Source organism: Bos grunniens, chromosome 4, assembly GCF_055505025.1.
Source record: "Bos grunniens cultivar Pamir isolate PY7600 chromosome 4, Bosgru_T2T1.0, whole genome shotgun sequence".
NCBI classification, from domain to species: Eukaryota; Metazoa; Chordata; class Mammalia; order Artiodactyla; family Bovidae; genus Bos; species Bos grunniens.
Window position 1 is genome coordinate 76,657,307 of NC_141168.1, and position 22,050 is coordinate 76,679,356.

At 33.7% G+C, this 22,050-nt stretch overlaps 1 protein-coding gene across 7 annotated transcripts in view; it reads left to right on the forward strand.

Annotated features, from left to right (window-relative positions):
- PTPN12 (protein tyrosine phosphatase non-receptor type 12) overlaps positions 1-22,050 on the forward strand; it is a 91,337-nt gene that overhangs the window by 58,191 nt on the left and 11,096 nt on the right. For all 7 annotated transcript variants that reach the window (XM_086397116.1, XM_086397119.1, XM_086397117.1 and 4 more), the window contains 7 exons: positions 408-479; positions 3,802-3,861; positions 6,181-6,323; positions 8,235-8,301; positions 10,397-10,474; positions 10,571-10,669; positions 18,357-18,442. In XM_086397116.1, the coding sequence (XP_086253242.1) occupies positions 408-479; positions 3,802-3,861; positions 6,181-6,323; positions 8,235-8,301; positions 10,397-10,474; positions 10,571-10,669; positions 18,357-18,442 (605 nt within the window). The remainder of the gene's footprint in view (positions 1-407; positions 480-3,801; positions 3,862-6,180; positions 6,324-8,234; positions 8,302-10,396; positions 10,475-10,570; positions 10,670-18,356; positions 18,443-22,050) is intronic.

The window sequence follows — 22,050 nt, forward strand, 5'->3', positions numbered from 1 at the left end:
TTCAACTATGTATTATAAATATTGTCATTTTAGAACCATTAAAACTCATATGCTAAATTTCTTACACTAAATTGAACAACTTCTTACACTAAATTTACCTCCTTGTGCTAGGCATTTAAAAAAAAAAAAGCAACTTTTCTTTTCTAGAGGAGGATCTTTGGAGTCTGTATAACAAGCAGGTAGAAATGAACAGCTTATACACTTAGGTTAATAAAGTTCCTATTACTAATCTTGAAGAGCAATTAGTAGCCCACCTTTAAAGAGTTGGATAAATCTAAGCTCTTAGTCCCTGCCTACTGATGGCAGTTTGTTTTCTGGGAATGAAGAACAAGCGGAACACAAAATATTTGTAAAAGTTCAAATAAAACAAATTATCAGTTATTTACTAACCTCTTTTTGGACAACAGAAAAAATGTGAACGGTATTGGCCTTTGTTTGGAGAAGACCCTATAACATTTGCACCATTTAAAATTTCTTGTGTAAGTACCTATATTCATAAACATTATTTAATCAGGCAGTGGGTATGTCAGACTGATGAATAGTTAACTTATAATTGTGTTGAATCTTATGGGTTATATAAGCCAAGCACTCAGTGTTTTCATGTGAATCTATACTCAATTATAATAAACAAATATTAATAATGCTTGTTTTACAATGCTTTTTAAAATTTGACTATAATTGTTTTACAGTATTGTGTTGCATAGTGTATATAAATTAAGGAACTTTAAGAATGACTTTTCTTAAATGTATAATTTCCTTATTATGTTAATTCTGTCTTAGTCTTTGCATGTAAGTTGATTATAAGTGTTACATATCTAAGAATAAACAAATAACTATGCTCTTATTCAACTAATGGGAAAGATCCTTGATGCTGAAGCATAGTTTATGATGTTAATCTTTCATAACCATGTTATTTTCCCCTTATAATTATATACAAAGATAGGTTTGAGAACCTCCATCCTAATAGCAGAGATTGACCCTTTATGGCAGAAAACTTGACATGAAACTTAAAATAGATACCTATTTGATGAGCTTTGGAAACGAATTAAATTCAAGTCCTAAAACTAACAAAGCATAAATCTGAGAAGATTAATTAAAAAATAAAAACAGTGAGGGGAAAAAGAAATAGTGAGCTTTAGAATAGAACCAACACTTTGCTTTGGATTACATATGATGGTGTCTTTTTATAATCACTTAAAATAATTTCCCCATATTAATCAGGGTTTTCCAGAGAACAGAAGCAGTAGAATGTGTATATACAGAAAAGAGATTTGTCAGAATTGACTCACGTGACTATGGAAGCTGGCAAGTCCAAAATCTGCAGTCAGGGTGGGCAAGCTGGAGATCCAGGAGGAGCTGATGCTTCGGTTTCAGGCTGAAGACCCACAGCCTGGAGACCGAGAGCCAATACTGCAATTCTAGTCTGAAGGTGGGAAGGCTGAGACCCAGACAAACTAACATTTCAGCTCCAGTCCAAAGACAGTCAGCTGTAGAACCACGAAGAGCCAGTGCTGAAAGCAGTCTCCTGGAGAATTCTCTCTTACTTGGAGGAGTCTGATCCTTTCGTTCTATTCATGGATTAACTGATTGGATGAGGGCCAACCACTCTACTCAAAATCTACTGATTTAAATGTTCATTTCACCCCAAAACTCCCTCACAGGAACACGAAGAATAACGTATGACTGAGAATCAGAGCACACCGTGGCCAAGTCAAATTGACAAATAAAATTGACCATTGCATTACCCATCTCAAAACTGTTTTTTATTTTGTTTTCCATGGTTAAATGAAATATAATTTCTGTGATCTTACTCATCATTGCTGTATTCAAGAAGTCCTTAATTTTAAGACTTATTTGTATTTAGGACTTCTGAATTCCTCTGATGCTACCAGGAATTTAGTGCTTTCTAGGTTGATTAAGATAAGGACTCAAACTGTGTTCCACAGTCTCCTTTATAATGCAGTGTGATTGTTAGAATCTTAACTTTAACTCATAATTATAACAGCCTGCATTTAATGTATAGTCAATTCTCTAAAGTCCTGGTTAGAATTAACTGTGGATTAAATATTTAAAAAATTAAAATCCTACTGCATTTCATATTGTTTGCAATGAGTAAAAAACAGTATATAACCATATTGTACTTCTGTGATGGAACACTTCCTAACCCCACCCCTACCTACCACCCCCACCCCCACCACCAGTTTAGAGAGTATTCTACAGTATTAAATACCTGGACAGTTCAGGAAATCTAGTTCTATGCAATGTGGTTATGTTGAAAATTTGTAAATTTAAATGTACTAACTGTAATGAATGTCACAGTTTAGGTGACAGCATATAGTGATTAATGGTCAACAACAAAACAAAATTTTAACAGGCAGGGATCAGGAATAGTAAACAATTTATCATAATCAATAGAGAAAAGTAGGAAATAGTTTGAAATTTGGGAAAAGATGAATTGATTTGAGGATTGGTTTTTCAATTGCACTAATGAGTAATTTTTAAAAGTCCTGTTAATAAAAAGTTTGATTTGATCAATAAGAGCTGGTTTGATTTGTCAGTGATGGGATTGCTGAAGCAGCAGAATTTTTCTTTCAAGATTTCAAAATGGAAGTAATTTGTATGTCATGTGATTGTTTCAGAGAACTCAGGATTTGTTATCACTGTTGTAAAACACAAATCAAATGTATGAATAGAAAGCAAGGTAGTGAAAATAACCATAGTAAGTGATTTGACTCGACTTGGCAATCACAGTGTTTAAGACTGAGAGTATTAGAAGCTCTCTCGATTTGGGGATGGGAAAGAGGGTAGAGTGTTGGTGAGGAGTGAGGGCCTGGCTAGCCGGAGCTCAGAAGCATGTTGCTGCTTACAGCCACTTCGATCAGCACTGTCCATGGGTCAGTCTAGCCCACTGCCTGTTTTGTGAGTGAAGTTTTATTGATGTACAGCCTTGCCCACTAATTTACATATTTGCCTATCACAGCACAACAGAGACTTCACGGCCTACAAAGTCAAAAATATTTATCTCACCTTTTATAGGTGAGCAAACATTATCTTGGACCAATGTTTTCATTTATTCTGTGTTTTAAAAACATAACTTTCCCCCTAATGTTATTTAAAAAGTTCAAAATAAATTATTATGGTTTATAACATTAAAGCCGGAATAATGTTGATTTTTTTTTTAATTAGTAAAGCAGCATATCTGTTGCTCTTGACAATTGATGTCCTCACCTATTTGTAGTTTTAGTTAAAAAAGGCAAAAATAAGTTTACTTAGTGACAAATTGATGAAGAGGCTTCATTCTAATACACTGACAAATAACAGTAAGACACTTTTAAAGTGACTATGTTGTCATCAACCAAAATAATAATTTGGGATTTTCTGAATGCATCTTTTTCCTTACCCATTTGGCATCCATTTAACTCAGAGTTTAAGTGTTAGGTAGAGAAAAATCAAGCTTAATAGATAAAATGATTGAAGGAGTTTGTAGTATTTAGGAGTGACGTTTTGTTTGTAGGTGTTATTTCTGTTACATGATTCTGGTGATGGTTGTCACCTTGCAAGTATTTTGTTGGATGATCCACTCCTAGCTTAGTAATTGGTTGACAGACACTTCTGTTTAAAAAACTTCTAAATAAAACTTAAATAACCAAATTGATGACTTTTGGAATGGTTGTTTTTATAATTATTAGACATACCTAGAATTTTAAAGGTAATTTCATATTGTAAGAAATTATTGTTTTGGCATGTAAATATTTTTGTTTTAATGTTCTCACTGACTCACAAGTGTTTCTCTTTATTTAGGAAGCTGAACAAGCAAGAACAGACTACTTCATTAGGACACTCTTACTTGAATTTCAAAATGTAAGTATTTTCCATTTAGAGATAGTTTCTAAGAATATGTACCCTAAAGAGACGATATGTGTAAACAGTATACTATCTTATCTTACATTAGTTAAGGAGATGTATTTTTTGTTGTTGTTGTTATGTAGTGTAACAAAGAAGAAAATCAGATGTAATATTTTATTATCTTAAGCCTTATATTTAAAGTAATATAAACTTTAACTCACTTAGAATCTTTCCCTAAGTTAAATTTACACTATGGAATAATTGGTTTCTTTGCTGTAGATATTTTTCCTCTATTGCAATAAACAGATTAGGTTATTATTTACATAATTATTACCCACTTTTACTAGTTTACAATGTTTTAGAAAGCGACAAACCACCATTAAAGCTAGTCTTCGGACTTCTGTGGTGGTCCAGTGGTTAAGAATTTGTCTGCCTGTGCAAGGGATCCCTGGTCCCAGAAGATCCCATGTGCCTTGAGGAAACTAAGCCCATGTGCCACGACTACTGAGCCTACTTGTCTAGAGCCTGTGCTCTGCAACAAGAGAAGCTACCACAATGAGAAGCTGTTGAACAACAACGAAGAGTAGCCCCCATTTACCACAACTATGGCACCCAACTCCAGTACTCTTGCCTGGAAAATCCCATGGACGGAGGAGCCTGGTAGGCTGCAGTCCATGGGGTTGCTAAGAGTCGGACACGACTGAGCGACTTCACTTTCACTTTTCACTTTCATGCATTGGAGAAGGAAATGGCACCCCACTCCAGTGTTCTTGCCTGGAGAATCCCAGGGACGGGGGAGCCTGGTGGGCTGCCGTCTATGGGATCGCACAGAGTCGGACACGACTAAAGCGACTTAGCAGCAGCAGAGAAAGCCTGTGTGCAGCAATGAAGACACAGTGCATTCAAAAATTAAAAAAAAAAAAAAAAAAGCTAAGTCTTCATTTAGATATATCTTGTTTTCACTTGAGGCCTGTGACTTCAACAGAACTATATAAAATGAAGTTTCTTCAGGAATGAATAAAAAATCTGATGGATATGAGAGAAGGCCTATCAGTTCTTCCTCAGTCTTAAATTTAAATCACTTTAAAGTAAATAACCAAAATAAATAAGTAAAAAATAAAGTAAATAAGCTTGGCCATAAAGCTTACCATTTCTTCTCCAACCAGTGCATTTATAAACATACTTAATTCCTTCCTGATGATAAGTAGACATGGTTCCAGTAGTTGTAGCAACCCTTCTCCCGACTAATCATTTCCCTTTAGTTGACTCAATTATTATCACTTTGGTTGCTATTTTTTAATCTGTACTAATAATAATAGGTACTTTATGGAATTTCAGTAGTATATCAGGCATTTCAGTCCTCCTAACTTGTATAGTGGTAGATACTGTTTTCTCCATTGCCCACTGATGAAGATAGAGTCTTTGAGAAATTAGGTAACTTACCTAAAGTTATTCAGTAAATGACAGAAGTAGAATTTGAATACAGTTTTGCCTGAATGCCAAGCAGTGCTTTTTCTGCTTAACACCTAGAATAGCCATTCTTCAGGTTCTTAAAAATTACAGAAGTTTCCAAAGAGCTCTTGTTTATGTGGGTTATATCTTTTATTATTTACTATATTTGAAATGAAAACTGAGTTTTTTTTTTTTTAATACACAAGCAGACATTGCACAAGCTCTCAAAGTGATGACATCATCTTAAGTCTTGTAGCCTTGAGAAGACTGCTGTACACTGATGAGAGAATGAGAGTGGAAATGGCAAATAACACCTTAGTATTATTATAGCGTGAAATAACGTGAAAGCTATTTCACAAACCCCTTGAAAGGGTAGGGAGATGGATGGCAGCCTGCACCATAATTTGAGTAGGTTTGGGTTCGGAAATTTTCATTTCTAATTTTCTTTTTCATTTAAATAGTCTACTAGCCTTCTAACTGTAATGGATTCTAAAACAATGCTTATGGTATATTGCTTATCCATTTACTACTGTAGATTAACTATATAGTATTCTGGTTAAAGTGCAGGTTTTGGAAGTAAGACTGCCTGCTTTCAGACCCCATACTGTCATTTGCTATGAAACATTACGCAGGTTATTCTTTCTGTCTCAATTTCCTTACCTATAAAATTAGGATAGTACTAACAGTACCTTCCCCATCGTATTACATGCAGGATTAAGAAAAGGTATGTGATAAATGTAGGCTATCTTTTTTTTTTAACAAAGTGCTGAATATGACATACATATCTTAGAAATGGCAGCAAAGTGAAATGTGCAGCTTTTCTGTGTGGTTTAAAATTTGTAACTGTATTTTCATATGATTGAATTTCTGTTATTCTTCAAGGAATCTCGTAGGCTATATCAGTTTCATTATGTGAACTGGCCAGACCATGATGTTCCTTCATCATTTGATTCTATTCTGGACATGATAAGCTTAATGAGGAAATACCAGGAACATGAAGATGTGCCTATTTGTATTCATTGCAGGTACAAAAGAATTTTCTAAATATTTAATTAAATATTTTTCAGTATAGATGGCATTATAATGTGGGTAATGTATAGCATTTTGAAACATAAGTTTGGAATTTCATTAGATTGGTCATTATATGGGTTTCTAAATAGTAAAAGTGACTTGAATCCTGAGGCAGTTTTCCTTCTCTTAATTTTTTATTTTACATTAGATCCTTCCAAAAGACTTAAAATCATAGTACTTATTTCATAAAATAGCAATTTATTTTTTAAGTGACTTATACCTGTATTCACATTTGTTATAAAAAGTAAATGAAATTTTTTGGACTCAGAGGTTAATTAACTCAGGTTAATTCAATAGTTAAAAGATATTAGTGGAGTTATATTTAAAATGGATAGCCAACAGGGGCCTACTCTATAGCACAGGGAACTCTGCTCCATGTTATGTGGCAGCATGGATGGGAGGGGAGTTTGGGGAAGAACAGATGGCTGAGTCTCTTTGCTTTCCACCTGAAACTGTCACCTCATTGTTAATTGACTCGAATATAAAAAATAAAAAGTTAAAAAAAAACATTAGTGGTGATGGAGCACCAAAGATAGTTTACTTAGCCAGTTGGTTGGATTGTAATGCCTGTATTAGTGAAGTGAAAGAGCTACTTTTTCTTTATGAACCAGAAAGGTGACCTGCTGATGTAGACGTGGGAATCAGTTAGCAACCTGCTTAATTAAAATGATTTTTCTTTAGTTCGTCTGTGATTAGCTGAGTCTAAGTAGTTAACTGGTTTAAAAGAGAAGGGTCTGTTTAATTGTAGAATTATAAGATAAATTGCTTTGGCTTGACTTCTTTACACGTTAACTGAAATTATTTCCTGTTGTATTCATATTGTCCAGCCAATGTATATAGGTCATAAACCCAATTTGATGTGAAGATTTTCTTTTAATAAAATAAAGTTGATCATTTAATGTTTTTGAACAACCAAAATATTATGTTAACTGTAATGTTTCATTGATATAGTCTCTGTCTTTGTAATATCACACTTTTAACCACCAAGTTTTACATATATATCATTTAGCTCTAGTAAACTCTTAACACTAAAATTTTATAAGTGTTTTGATGTGTGGAATTGACAAATAAATCAGTGATTTAAAATTAATATTATTGATGTCTATTGTTAAGAGCTTTTTAGAAAACCATACTAAATTGCTTATAATGTACTGTATCATGGATTCTTAGATTACATGATATTTCTAAGTTTCAAAATACATATTAAAGTGCTGCCCAAATTTTTTTCCGCCTAAAATTATTAAAGATGTCAGTAACATCTTTTTACTCATAGTGATTTCCAGCCTTTGGGTGCATTTGCCTCCCTCTAGCTGAAAACCAGTTACTTCAAAGTATTTTTGTCATGTTTTAAAATAACTAACTTTGATATTTTATTTTACATTCTTTAGGTTCTGTTCTTCAGAAGATTAGAAAGCATTAGTGGCCTTTCTTTAGTGTAACTGCTCATGTTCAAACCAGTTTCTAGGGCTTGTTAATCTTCACCTTTCCTGTACCTTTTGCAGATTGAAATGATATAGATTTCTTCCTCTACCAGAGCTATCTAGAACATAGTATAAATTTATCTCTGCAAGGTGTTTTGTTAGCTAGACAAGGTTTCACAAGGTAGACAGACTTTCAGAGTGAAGGCTTCTAGGTATTACTCTTGCAAGTTCCTTAAATTAAAGGAAAACAATATATAAATCATAATGTTAAGGATCTTTGCCCTGCACACATCTTAAGTTGTAGTTTACTTACTAAGTAAGTAGAATTTTATCAGCTTTCTTAAATGATTTTTTGCTTCTGAGTATTAACATATTTATCCACATTTATCTTATAGTTCTTTTATTACAAAAATCAAATTGTTTTTTCAAATTTTATATCCATAGTGCAGGCTGTGGAAGAACAGGTGCCATTTGTGCCATAGATTATACGTGGAATTTACTAAAAGCTGGGGTAAGAATTTTTATATAGTGTTATATCTAATTCATCTGTTATGATTTTTAAACTTATGACTAATTGCAGTAAATTATACCATATGTTTTGTTATACATGTTACTACTTTTTTAGAAGTAGCTTTGCTATGTAAGAGATAAAGTCAGTGAAAGGTATAAATGATGCATATTAGCTTGAGGGTAATACACTGGGCAGCAAAATAAACATATTGTCACTCATTTGTTCTGAATGAATTTATACCTACATTAGACATGTACGCTCTGCATTGACTTTTCCAAATACTGCACCTCTGTTGCCTTTTATATTTATCTATGTATAAATATAATCAATTCAGTGAATATTTATGTCTAACTGGAAACATTATATAGTATAGGGTTAAGAATGCTGACTGGAGCTAGACCTCCAAGGTTAAAATTCTTGGCTCTGTCATTTACTAGTTGTGGGATCTTGGTCGAATTACTTGATCTCATTGTACCATAATTTCTTTATTTGGAAGTGGGAATCATAACATTAATAATTGAAGAATTAACTAAGTTCTTAAGAAACTTGTAAAGTTCATCACTACTATGTGGCAGGTAGCAAGTGTTCCATTTACTGTTAGTTTTTATTATAATCCTTGTTATTATTGTTGCTACTACTTCTGTTTCCAAGAAATTGGTTTTGATACCATGGAGGATATAAAGAAATAGCCTTCATTACAGATTTAAAAAGCATAAGTCTCCTTATTATATGTAGATTTGGTTTATTTGCTGGTTCTATAGTACATTCATTTTCTAAGAATTAGGAAGTTTTATTCTTCATAGCTTTATAGTTTCTATGAATATGTCAATCTGTTATATAAAATATGAACAATAAAATATTTATTTTCTTTTCCTTCTTCCTTTTATTCATTTTCCTTTTTTTTCTCTGCCTTTCCATTTTGTACTTTTGCATAAGGAATATTTAAATTTTCAATAGTTTTTCAAAAAGCCTGCTGTTAAATTTTATTTTTGTATTCCCCCATTCTAATCATTTCCTGATACTCATATGAAATGAATAAAATTTAAGTGGCTTTATAACACATTTTAACATAAAAATCAGGGATTAAAATCTGGGCGGGAAGCATTTGGATGAATACAAGCAGGCAAACATCTTGTCATTTCAGAAGGGTTGTGTATCTTGAATATAGTCCCCATTTGATTGAGTTTAACATAACAAATATACTCTTAAGGCTTAGGTTAGGAATTGATATAAAAATATTTTGATATATGTCAAGACTCCTAAGCAGTGAACCTAGAAATCACATTTTAACTTTTCTATCTCTTTTATCTCTCCAAAATATTCTTGCTGATGACCAAGTTCTAATAATTCTGCCTCAGCAATATGTCTCAAATCCATTGGTTTTTCTTTTTGGAATGCTTCAGTAAACCTCCACCAGTTTCTTCCCTTTTCACTCTTTTATTTTCCCTGCTACAAAAGTTACCCAGATATTAGATCTGCTCATGTCTATATTTCTGCTCATGTCTACAATTGCCTATTGTAGTAGTTAAAATACCAGGTGTAGAAACTAATTCTGTAGGATTCACAATCAGTCTCCAGAGATGTAGCTGTCTTAACTGGTCCTTATAGAGACAGCCAAGAAAACACTAGCCTATAGAATGAATTCAAACTCTATCATGTTTGTGTTCTGACAAGTAGCCTTATCTTTTCTCTTTTGAACAGCTCTCCTTCTTTCAGTCTTTTAGTCGGTTTTATCTACATCAAACTTCTCTATTCCCCAAATAGATTATACATTCTATCTGCCATGTTTGTGTATATTTCTTTAATTTTTCACTCACATACCAATCAGTGTTGGTCACAGCATATTTACTCCAACTGTACTGCAACCATACGTTGGCTGGACATTTATCTGTCTCCGTATCTGGCTCACTAACTTGACTGCTGAGAGTCAAGATTAGTTCTTGGCTCTAGACAGTCACTGATACATGATAGGTAGTGCTTAATAAATGTTTTTAGTTATCCAGCTATATATAACGTCTGTATGAAAAGTTGAGCACTGTTACACTGTTTTTCTGAATGGTTGTCCAGAGTTCATGTATTAAATTCTTTGTTTTAGAAAATACCAGAAGAATTTAATGTTTTTAACTTAATACAAGAAATGAGAACACAGAGGCATTCTGCAGTACAAACTAAGGTATGTTTTTCTGTTTCACTTTATGAAGTGTATTTTTATAATTGCCTTCACTTTTTAATGTCTTTTCCCTTGTTTATCACTTCATCTCCTTAATAGGAGCAATATGAGCTTGTTCATAGAGCTATCGCCCAACTGTTTGAAAAACAGCTACAACTGTATGAAATTCATGGCACCCAGAAAATTACTGATGGAGTGGTAGGTGTTCTTTGCATATTAATTTTAGAAAATTTACTTTTTACCAAGATGTGACATTTAGCTTTTTAATTTTCATCCTGTGTTTTATCTAATAATAAATATCTGTTAGTTATTAGTTTTATTTGTTATTTTTAAATTCCTTTTCTTCTCCCTAGTTCAATCTCTCCTGTGATGAATAATTTAATGACTCTAATAAAAGTTAAATAATATTCTAAATAAAATATATTTATGAATTTAGATCTTTAAAATTATATAATTCAATATCATTTCAAGTATAGATTACTTTTAACAAATTAACTGCATTTTTGTCTCCCCTTCCATCCAACCAAAGTAAGTCTAAGTTGATTCTTCATGAATTTTATTTTGGTTTTGGTCATCATGATATACAGTTTTGTCATTACTTTGTATGTGCTTTTTAATTAAGTAGAATTATAAGACCACGATTACGTCCCTTTGGGGCTTTAGTTGTCATTTTAGTGTTAAAAGATTTTATTGACAAAAGTACTGTTTTCTCACAGTGCTCTCTTTCTGCCTTTTAAAAAAAGTACTCCTTTTACTTTCTCTCTATAATTATTCTATCCTTGAAGGTATTGGGCTATTTTTTGGAGTGTTTTTGGATAAATTTCTTTACATCTTTATTATTGAACCTAAGTTAACTGTCACTTGATAAACTAATTTAGCTCCAATAACTTAAATAAAATGAAGATATTACTGGCAACATTTATAACCTTTGTTTTAATTTTTTTCCCCTTTTATGTGGTTTTGGCAATTTCCGAGACTATTTGTTTGAAATATCTTGGTGTTATGAGAGATTAGTTAACCAAATGCATATTACCTCAATGTGTGAAGTAATATTGACCCATGGATTTCGGGGATAGTGTATTTCCTTTATTAGACATGTGATAGTTTCAGGTTTTTAAGATTGATATATGTGACCTTATTATTATTTCCTTCATCAACAAAGGAATCATTGTGCAACTATGCCTCATATATTATCACATCTGTTTTATCTTTAGTTTAATTAAAGCCTGTTATAGCCTGTGCTCAACATAGCCAAATATTTTATAATATAGAGTAGAATGTCTGTATATTACTGCGTATAATTTTACCTAACTTGAGACTCCTTTAAATTTACAAAAACTAAGTAGGCTACATTCTTCTTTAAACTTTATTTGAAAAATATTTTTGTTTTTTTCCGTAAATGCAATATTAATTTCAAGGTTAAAGTTTTTGAATTTCAGAGTTCCTTATTCCTAGAAACAAAAATATTTTTAATGTATAGAAATTATTTACATTAATTTTTGTTGAGATATAATTAACATGTAGCATTACTTTCAGGTGTACACCACTGTGATTCAACATTTGCATATATTGTGAAATTATCACTATAATAAGTCTAGTTAATATCCATCATCATACATAGTTAACAGAATTTTTTTCTTGTGGTTAGAACTGTTAATATGTATTCTCTTATGTGCTAAGTCATTTTAGTCGTGTCTGACTCTGTGTGACCCTTTGGATTGTAGCCTGCTAGGCTCCTCTATCCATGGGATTCTCCAGGCAAGAATACTGGAGTGGCTTGCCATGCCCTTCTCCAGAGGATCTTTCTGTCCCAGGGTGAACCCATGTCTCTTATGTCTCCTGCACTGGCAGGCAGATACTTTACTACTGGCACCACCTGGGAAGCCCATTTACTCTTAGGAACCTTCAAATATAAAATACAGTATTATTAATTATAGTCACCAAACTGTATATTATATCCCGTGACTGACTTACAAGAGGAAATTTGCAAACTTTGACCCTGTTTCACTCACTTTGGGTCTACCACTGACACCACCTCTGTTTTCTGTATCTTTGGGTTTGGTTTTTTGTTTTCTTTTTCCACATATGAGATCATACGCTATTTGTCTTTTCTCTGACTTAATTCACTTGGTATAATGCCCTCAAGTTCCATTCATGTTGTTGCAAATGGCAAGATTTCATTCTTTTTTAAGACCAAATGATATTCCATTTGTGTGTGTGTGTATGTGTGTATCTTCAACTTAGTGTTTTGTTTTCTTCAGATAAATATACGGAAGGAAGTGCAATTGCTGGATCATATGGTAGTTCTATTCTTAATTTTTTGAGGAACCTCTGTGCTGTTTTATATAATGGCTGCATCAGTTTGCATTCCCACCAACAGTACACAAAGGTTCCCTTTTGTTTTTTCCTTGTCTTTTTGATAATTGCCATTTTGACAGGTATGAGGTCTTAGTATGGTTTTGATTTTCATCTTCCTTAAGATTAGTGATGTTGAGCACCTTTTCACATACCTGTTGGCCATCCTCGTGTCTTCTTTGGAAAAAATATCTTTTCAAATCTTCCCCCATTTTTTAATTGACTTGTTTGTGGGTTTTTTTTTTTTTTTTTTTTTTTTGCTACAGTGTTATGTGAGTTCCTTAAATTTTTTAAGGTATTAACCCCTTATCAGATACATGGTTTGCAAATATTGTTTCCCATTTGGTAGGTCGCCTTTTCATTTTCCTGATTGTTTGCTTTGCTATCCAGAAGCTTTTTAGTTTGATATAATCCCACTTGCTTAACTTTGCTTTTGTTGCCTTTGCTAGGAAAAAAAAATACAGTGTTCAGTGTTGTATTTTTTCAAGCTTTTAACTGTATTTAAGTTATCTCCAGAAAATATGTGATAAATATTGCTTTATTTTCATCTTTGTTTTTCTCATTACCTGATTTTTCTTTAGATTTTATTCCTGAAATTAAACTTCCTTTTTACTATCCTGAACTCCACATTACAAGTATAATTTTGTTATAGTTTCTGCCTAGTAGCTCAAAGGTTTACAAATCCCCAAGGAATACAAGAAAAATCATACATAATATGAGATTAGGTGAAATAACATACAATAGAAATAGTAGTTATTTCAGTCCTAGTCTCTCATCTCATTGCCTGGTTATATAGGAGACACATACTACATGCTTGCAACTTTAACGTCTGTTAAAGCTGGCAGGGTGACTGCTGAATTTGCCATTGAACAGGTGGGTTTTCCTATTTTGCAAGAGGGAAAAATAATTTTCTATAGAATCCATTCTAAGAAAGCTTTGCCAAAGGTTGTATACCATAATGTCTGGAACTATATTTTTCAGTGGATGAATGGATAAAAAACTGGAAAGACAAGTGGATAGACGATAAGATAGCTTATCATTTTAGATAATTTTTTAATGTTTTCCTCTTAAGAAATCTTGTTTTCTAGGTACTTTAAAATATAAATGACCTGTTTTTTAAACATGTTTATATATGGTTGGAAGCCACAAATCCCAGTCGGAGAAATGTGGGATCTAAAAAATTGGGGGAAATTATCTTAGAATTGTATGATGAGTAAAATGATTTGAAATATATTACTTATGTTTTTGAACCTATGCTCTGAGAAATAATCATAAATCTCCATTTATTATTTCTCTAACTACTTAATATGGAAGTTGAGGAATTAAAAAAAAAACTTAAAGCTCTATGTTCTGGAATTATTTTTGTAGAGATTTTAGTTTGAAATGCTAGCCAACAATATGACTCTTTAATAAATAGTATTTGTTAGAGATACTTAAAACTACAACTAAAATCACTTCCAAGAGTAGGAGATCTAAAGAGAAAGTTTATTTTCAGATTCAGTAGCATGGACTTGGGATATAGAAATACCTCAGTAAGCAAGTATCTCTAAGGTGTGCACACATGCCTTTTTTCTTGTATGTAAAAGCTACTACCATCAGTTGATGCCAGAATTTTCGGTTTTAGGATTATTGAGTAACAACAGTGTTGTTAACAATTATTGTTAATTTGTGTTATGATCCTTGTTATGTTTATGTTGTACATTTTAGGAGTGATATTATTGAATTCTGAATTTTTTCCTCACATTTTTTTTAAGCACCTTGTTTTAGTATTTATTTTGTCCTGCACCTGATAATACATCCTTGCTGCTGCTGCTAAGTCACTTCAGTCGTGTCCGACTCTGTGCGACCCCAGAGATGGCAGCCCATTAGGCTTCCCCTTCCTGGGATTCTCCAGGCAAGAACACTGAAGTGGGTTGCCATTTCCTTCTCCAATACATCCTTAGTTCAGTTCAGTTCAGTCGCTCAGTCATGTCCAACTCTTTGCGACCCCATGGACTGCAGCACGCCAGGCCTCCCTGTCCATCACCAGCTCCCGGAGTTTACTCAAACTCATGTCTATCAAGTTGGTGATGCCATCCAACCATCTCATCCTATGTTGTCCCCTTCTCCTGCCTTCAATCTTTCCCAGCATCAGAGTCTTTCCAGTGAGTTGGTTCTTCTCATCAGGTGGCCAAAGTATTGGAGTTTCAGCTTCAGCATCAGTCCTTCCAATTCAAGACTGATTTCCTTTAGGATGGACTGGTTGGATCTCCTTCAGTCAAAGGGACTCTCAAGAGTCTTCTCCAACACCACAGTTCAAAAGCATCAATTGTTTAGCACTCAGCTTTCTTTATAACCCAACTCTCACATCCATACATGACTTACTGGAAAAACCATAGCCTTGACTAGACAGACCTTTGTTGGCAAAGTAATATCTTTGCTTTTTAATACACTGTCTATGTTGGTCATAGCTTTTGTTCCAAGGAGCAAGCGTCTTTTAATTTCATGGCTGCAGTGATTTTGGAGCCCAAAAAAGTAAAGTCTCTCACTGTTTCCACTGTCTCCCCATCTATTTGCCATGAAACAATGGGACTGAATGCCATGATCTTGGTTTTCTGAATGTTGAATTTTAAGCCAACTTTTTCACTCTCCTCTTTCAGTTTCATCAAGAGGCTCTTTAGTTTTTCTATTTCTGCCATAAGAGTGGTGTCATCCTTAAGTATTTATTAGGTTTGAATTTTTTTTTTTTTTGTGGCCCTTGATAGTTCTGTTATGTGGAAATATTAATACATAAAATAACTTTAGTGAAATGGGTGAAGGTGGTCAGAAGTTTTTTAAAAAGTAATTTTAGTAATCTCTGTTTGAAACAAACAATACACTAGAACCTAATCTCTGGTAGATTCTTTAATTTCTAAAATACCTTTCAACTTCAAAAGTTGGTGATTGTTTTAACTGGTAATAAAAGCAGCCAAAGAGAGCAGTATACATTAGGACAAATGTGGCGACAAAAGGTGTATATATAAGAGGATCAGGAGATATAAAAGTACAGCAAACATTATTGTAGGTAAAAACTAGGAGTCCAAGAACATTGTTCCATTCTTAAGTCCAGTGAGTAGGAGGTTTTGTTCTTGCAGTGTGGGCAGTGGCTCTCTTGAGTTGCATTTCTGCATTGCCACATGGATTCCTTTAATTATTGGAAATTCAACATGCTCAAAGTCTGACCTCCCCTAGAAGGTCTTTTGCTCTTTTGTGCCTTTTTGTTAATGGCACTTTTTCACCCAGAATAAGGAGTCTTTAATGACACCTTCTTTCCTTTGTCACATATAGTCATTTGCCTGCAAATACCCTTACTTTCTCTTCCTGTTTCAGTCCCACATGTTCTATACCTCGTGCCTCTGTTCTCCTTGTCAATGTCTTATCCACCTCTTAATGCCATTCTGCGTGGTACATTCATATTTTCAACTTCTTATTATTTTCCCAACTATATCCTTAATATTCTCATCTATAACATTTCCTTTCTCTGGTTTCCTAGCTTCAGTGTACAGATTTTACCACTTTATGATTTACTGCCCTTTCACTTTTTTCTTGGATGGTTATACAATTCTTGAAGTTAGGGGCCATGTCCTTTGCATTCTTGTATCCTTTCCAGTGCTTGCTGTTCTAAAATTGAAAATGCACTGAGAACGTACGGTTGGTGTGTTTGTGTGTGTGTGTGTTTGGTATTTGGCAGCAAAACCTGACTTGACACGACATGAGGCTATTTATGTTTTAATTATTACAAATTGCCGTGTTTTTGTAGGTTAGAAACAGTTATTTAACCTACTTAGTGAGAATATTTATATAGATTTTGGTACAAAAATATTAGAGTATTATTGTGGGTGTATGACTGTTTAATAGAAATAATAAGCAAATGAATCACTACCATATTAGAGGAATCTTTATGATGCAGAATCTAAATTCTGGTGATAGTCGAGGATCTAAAAGTGTGGTAATGAAAAGTCATGATTTACTTGAAGCAAAACCAGTTTATACTCGTTGTATAGGTGTACAAGTCCTAATTTGGACAATAAATTGTGTGGTCACCCTATCTATAGCAGATATTCCTAAAACAGAAGCCTCCAATTTGAGAGGTGGCTAATGAAGGATGAAAACTTTCATCTCATAATGTAACTCTTGTTTTGATTAGAACAAGATACATAGTAAGATGTGTAAGACACTTCAGATGCATCTGATATTAGGAGACGGGTACACTAAAATTTGCTGTAGAGTTAAAGTCTCTGATTCCTTTTGTTGGGAATACTTAGTGAAAAAGGACATTGGCAAGAAACTGTTATATAAAGAAGATGCCATGATGGACATGGAAGAGGTTCATTTGATTTTAAAAAAAAGCAAACTACAGTTTCAGAGTTTTTAGTTGACACAGTTCATCGGGTCACAAAGAGACAGACACAACTGAGTGATTAACTTTTTAGTTGATTATAGTATCTAGAAAGATGTTTGTTTGTTATTTGTTTTCTAAAATTATCTAAGATGTAGGCAAGGGTGAAAATCATTCTTGTCTTCTGGCCCAGAATTAACACAGCCTAGCTATATAAAAATGAGGTACTTTCTGAAGCTATAAACTAATTCAAGACAATGTTTTATATAATAATTGCACATCTCTATTCACAATCATAACTAAATACAACCTAGTTAGTTAGTTAAGTTGCTCAGTCGTGTCCGACTCTGCGATCCCGTGGACCACTAGGCTCCTCCATCCATGGGATTCTCCAGGCAAGAATACTGGAGTGGGTTGCCATTTCCTTCTCCAGGGGATCTTCCTGACCCAGGGATCAAACCCAGGTCTCCCACAATGCAGGCAGACGCTTTAACCTCTGAGCCACAAGGGAAGCCCCCAAATACAACCTAAAGCTGTGCTAACTCTGGATCATCCCTTTTAATGACTTCACTGGTCCATGTCACCAGCAAGAACCGAGTATATCCCTGGAGGCTCTGCCTGCCCTTTTTTGGGTCCATTTGGTTAGGCAGTGATATAGGGGTTGTGTACCCTAATGGAGTAGGCATTCTGTGTTGACAGAGGATGGTGGAGCAATGAATGATTAAAGTTCGTTTCAGGACCTGTTTAAAAATAGTAGGTAGCAATATATGTCTCCAAGAAGTTTAGGACATAAGACTTACTTTGTGGTTTCCCCTCCCCCAAAATCTGCATATTACAAATCTAGTGGTAGTGATGCCTTAAAAAAAACATCTTATTTGATCTTCATTTTCTTGAAACATCTGTTTCTTTGCAGGAGCATTTGAACTATGTTGAAATGCTGCTGTATACGACTGACTTTTTTAGTAACTGGAGATGGACTTTTTTATATATAATTTTCTCATTGAATGTGGCTTTTCCTTCTTAAATATAGAAGATATAATACCTATTTTATTATTTAGCAAAATTAGCATTGTTTTAAAAATTCAAAAGCCCAATAAAAAAGTTTATCTGAAACATGAGGAAGGAAAATTATTTTTCCCTTAAAGTTAATGAAGCTTTTTTTCCTCTTGGCAGAATGAAGTTAACACTGAAAATATGATCAGCTCCACAGATCATGACAAACAAGATTCTCCCCCTCCAAAACCACCAAGGACCCGCAGGTATTGTATGTCATGTTTTGTTTGAAAGGATACTTACCTTTTACTTACTGTTACTAAAACAACAACAAAAATCTGAATATTAACTAAGTTTTTTTTTTAATAACTTCTCTTATCATTCTTTTGTTTAGAATGTAGCATATGTATGGCAGTTGATCTTCTAATGGTATAATATAAAAAATTATTTTCAATTTAGATAAATTTTCAGTAGTATACCAGAACAGTGAGCATAATCATGAATTGATTATAGTTCATCTTTTGATACGGTACAACTAAAATTTTAGCTATTCTAAAGATTTATTTCAGTTTTCTAATAACAATAAAACTGTCAAATTATTTGCATGTGATCTTACTTTCATACCAAGTGCTCATTTATAATAGATAAAAATATATATTCCTGTTACCCTTTTTCTCTCCTGTTTCTTTCAGGTTAGTGCTAGGTCAGGTAGATGGTAGTTTGGAAAGAATATAGGTAGTCAAAATGATTTTGTTACAAATCCTTTTTAGCTGCTTACAAGCTTTGAAGTTGTAAGTCACTTAATTTATTTGATTTTTTGTTTTCTGTTTGTTTGGTTGGTTTGTTGGTTTCTTTTTACGTATTTTCCTGAGGAGTAAATGAAATGAAATATATGAAAATGCTACGTATAGGACATGGAACATACTTGGTTTTCACCAAATGTTGGTTTTCTCTTTACAGTGTGAAGTTAAGATTGAGTTACTGAATTAAAAGGAGGCACAGTGGAAGATTTGTAATAATGTTGGGATGACTTTACTGTGTCTTATCCCAAGCATAGATCTGCCTAAACAGCTAGACCTTCCTCAAAGTAGAACTTCTTTGTATAGGATTCACCAATTTTTTTCCCCTTAAAACTTTGATAGTAGTTGACTAAAGTTGGGTGAGGCAACTATGATTGTGTCTTGGCATTGAGTTACTGTACTTTATGAGATCCTTCTTTACAAAAGTAAAAGCTTACAATAAGAAAAGATGTAATAGTTATATATTATAGTCTCTAGAATTCCTTTGCATGCTTCTATAAGGAAGATCAGGAAGCCTGTACAGATGGTTTTAGGCATCAGTGTTTAAATGCTCAGGCTGTCAACTGCCCACTAGCACTTCTCAGCAGTTCTTGTTTGATTTTCATTTTCATATTTGCTGTGGAAGGTAGCCAGTTTAAACCTATATAGATTGTGAGTTCTCTAACTTTTTTGTCTCCCATATCAGTTCTTTAGAGTCCTAAAGACACTATAATGACCTTAAAGGAAATTAATAAACATTGTTTTGCTACAGTAAAATCTTTTCATTTGGATTTTGAGATTGAGCCAAGGTAGAGGTCCTCAAAGTGTGCACTGATATTTGTGATTTATATGGTCATCTACCTCCAACAACAAATAATGGTAGCCTCTTCCTAATTTTGAAGGAGAAAAAAATGAGTAGAGTGTTCTGAATTTTAAACCCTTCTTACATACCTTTTTTAAAACTTTGACTCCTGTTTTTTTTTCAACAAATGAAAAGGTAATTTTTAAAAGTACTAAATGAATGTTAACAGAAAAATGTTCATTCGGCTTATGTCAGGGTTTTATTTGGGGATATATACTCAAATTTTTATGTGTGTGTGTGTGATTTTGTATAACACACTTAGGTCATCTTCTTTCTTATTCATGCAGTAGAGTAAATTGGCAGAATTCCATTGTGTTCCACAAAGAATACTTTGTTAACTGAAAATAAAATCCAAATAGCATAAGACTGATTAAAAAAAAACAGTATATTTTGTTTTTTAGTATGGCTGCAGTAAGCAAGTTAATCTATTGTGTAGACTATATTGGAGTTATTGGAGAAGAAGGCCTGTTTGTTGTATTAGATTTAGTCAGTCATATGATTCTGGTTTATAAATATTTAAATTGTAGATTTAAAATGAACAGAGCCAGGAATTATCAGACATTTGATAAAAGATTCTAACATGAAAGACATATCCAATAAGCAGGGAAAAAGGGGACATGGATGAAATAGAGATAACGCACAATGGGGGGAGGGGCCTGTCTATTTTCTCAGTGCTTAATACTACAAGCATGAAATCAGAACCAGAGAGCCAGATCATAATAAAGAAGATACTCTTGGAAATTAAAAATAATAGCATAAGTTTTTAAAATTAAAATTTAATTTTAATTAAGGAAGGCTCGAAGATAAGGAAATTTCCCAAGAAAATGAACAAAAAGAGAAAATGTGGAGAAAAGATATTAGAGAATCAAACTAGGAAGTATGTCACATAGTAATAGTAGTAACAATAACTAAACCTAGCCATAGTCTGGAAGGAGACTGGAAGAGAATAAATTAGCAAAGTAAGTCCCTAGTATTAACATAAATGTTTATACAGAAAGTTCTCAATATAATGGACTAAAAACTGTAATATAATGGATTTTAAAAAGTTAACACATGAGATTGTGGGCTTCCCTGGTGGCTCAGATGGTAAAGAATCCACCTGCAATACAGGAGACCTGGGTTTGATCCCTGAGTTGGGAAGATCCCCTGGAGGCCTGGGGAATCTGCATGGACAGAGGAGCCTGGGGGCCTGCAGTCCATTGGACTGCAGAGTCAGACACAACTGAGCAATTTAGCATGCATGAGATTATAGAACATCAAAGGTTTTTTTTTAAAAAAGAGAGAACCTGAAAGCTCCAAGAGGGAGAAAACACAGCTCACATTCAAAGGAACAGGACTCATAATTCTGATATAAAATTCTAAAGGAAAGTTATATATAGTCTAGAATTATATTCCTTTTCCAAAAGTCAGTAACCTTGAAAATATAATAATTATGTAGGCCTCGGGAAATTTGTTTCCTGTTTATAGTTTTTAAGAAGCAATTGGAGGGTATAACCCACTAAATCAAGTGTGTGTACCTAGAAAAAGGAAGATGGGATCTGGGAAACAGGATCGTCTGCTCTGTGGTGGCCTCAGGGGCCAGTGGTCCAAACTGAAGTGGGAAGCTCAAGGTTTCTAAGAGGGATGTCTGTGGTATTGATGGTTATATGGCCAGTTTCTGGCCTCTCTTGGTGGTTATTGACCAGTTGAGAGGAGGTGTTCAAATCTGCAGGAAATTTTGAAGGACTGAATTACTGATAATATATAGGAAACCCAAGGCAATTATTAGGGGAAAACAAGAGTTATGTAAGAAAAAATAGGAAATGATGCTGTCATTGCTATGAATGATAGCTTTAGTCATAAGACTGAACTAGCCAAACATTAGTAGTCTTAGGAAGATGGAGAAGACATTTACATAGCTGGAAGACAGTAAAGTATGTGTGAAATAGAAAGATCCAGAATAAGTTTGTGCATTTTATAAATATTTTGAAATATGGATGTAAATCTTATAAAGAGCAGTTTTAAAAAAGTTGAAACTTTAGGGAGGGAGAAATGGAGAGAATAGCATGTAATACACTACCGTATGTAAACTGGATACCAGTGGGGATTTGCTGTATGACTCAGGGAACTCAAACTGGGGCTCTGTGACAACCTAGAGGGGTGGCATGGAGTGAGAGGTGGGAGGGAAATTCAAGAGGGAGGGGACATATGTATACCTATGGGTGATTCATGTTGATGTATGGCAGAAACTAAC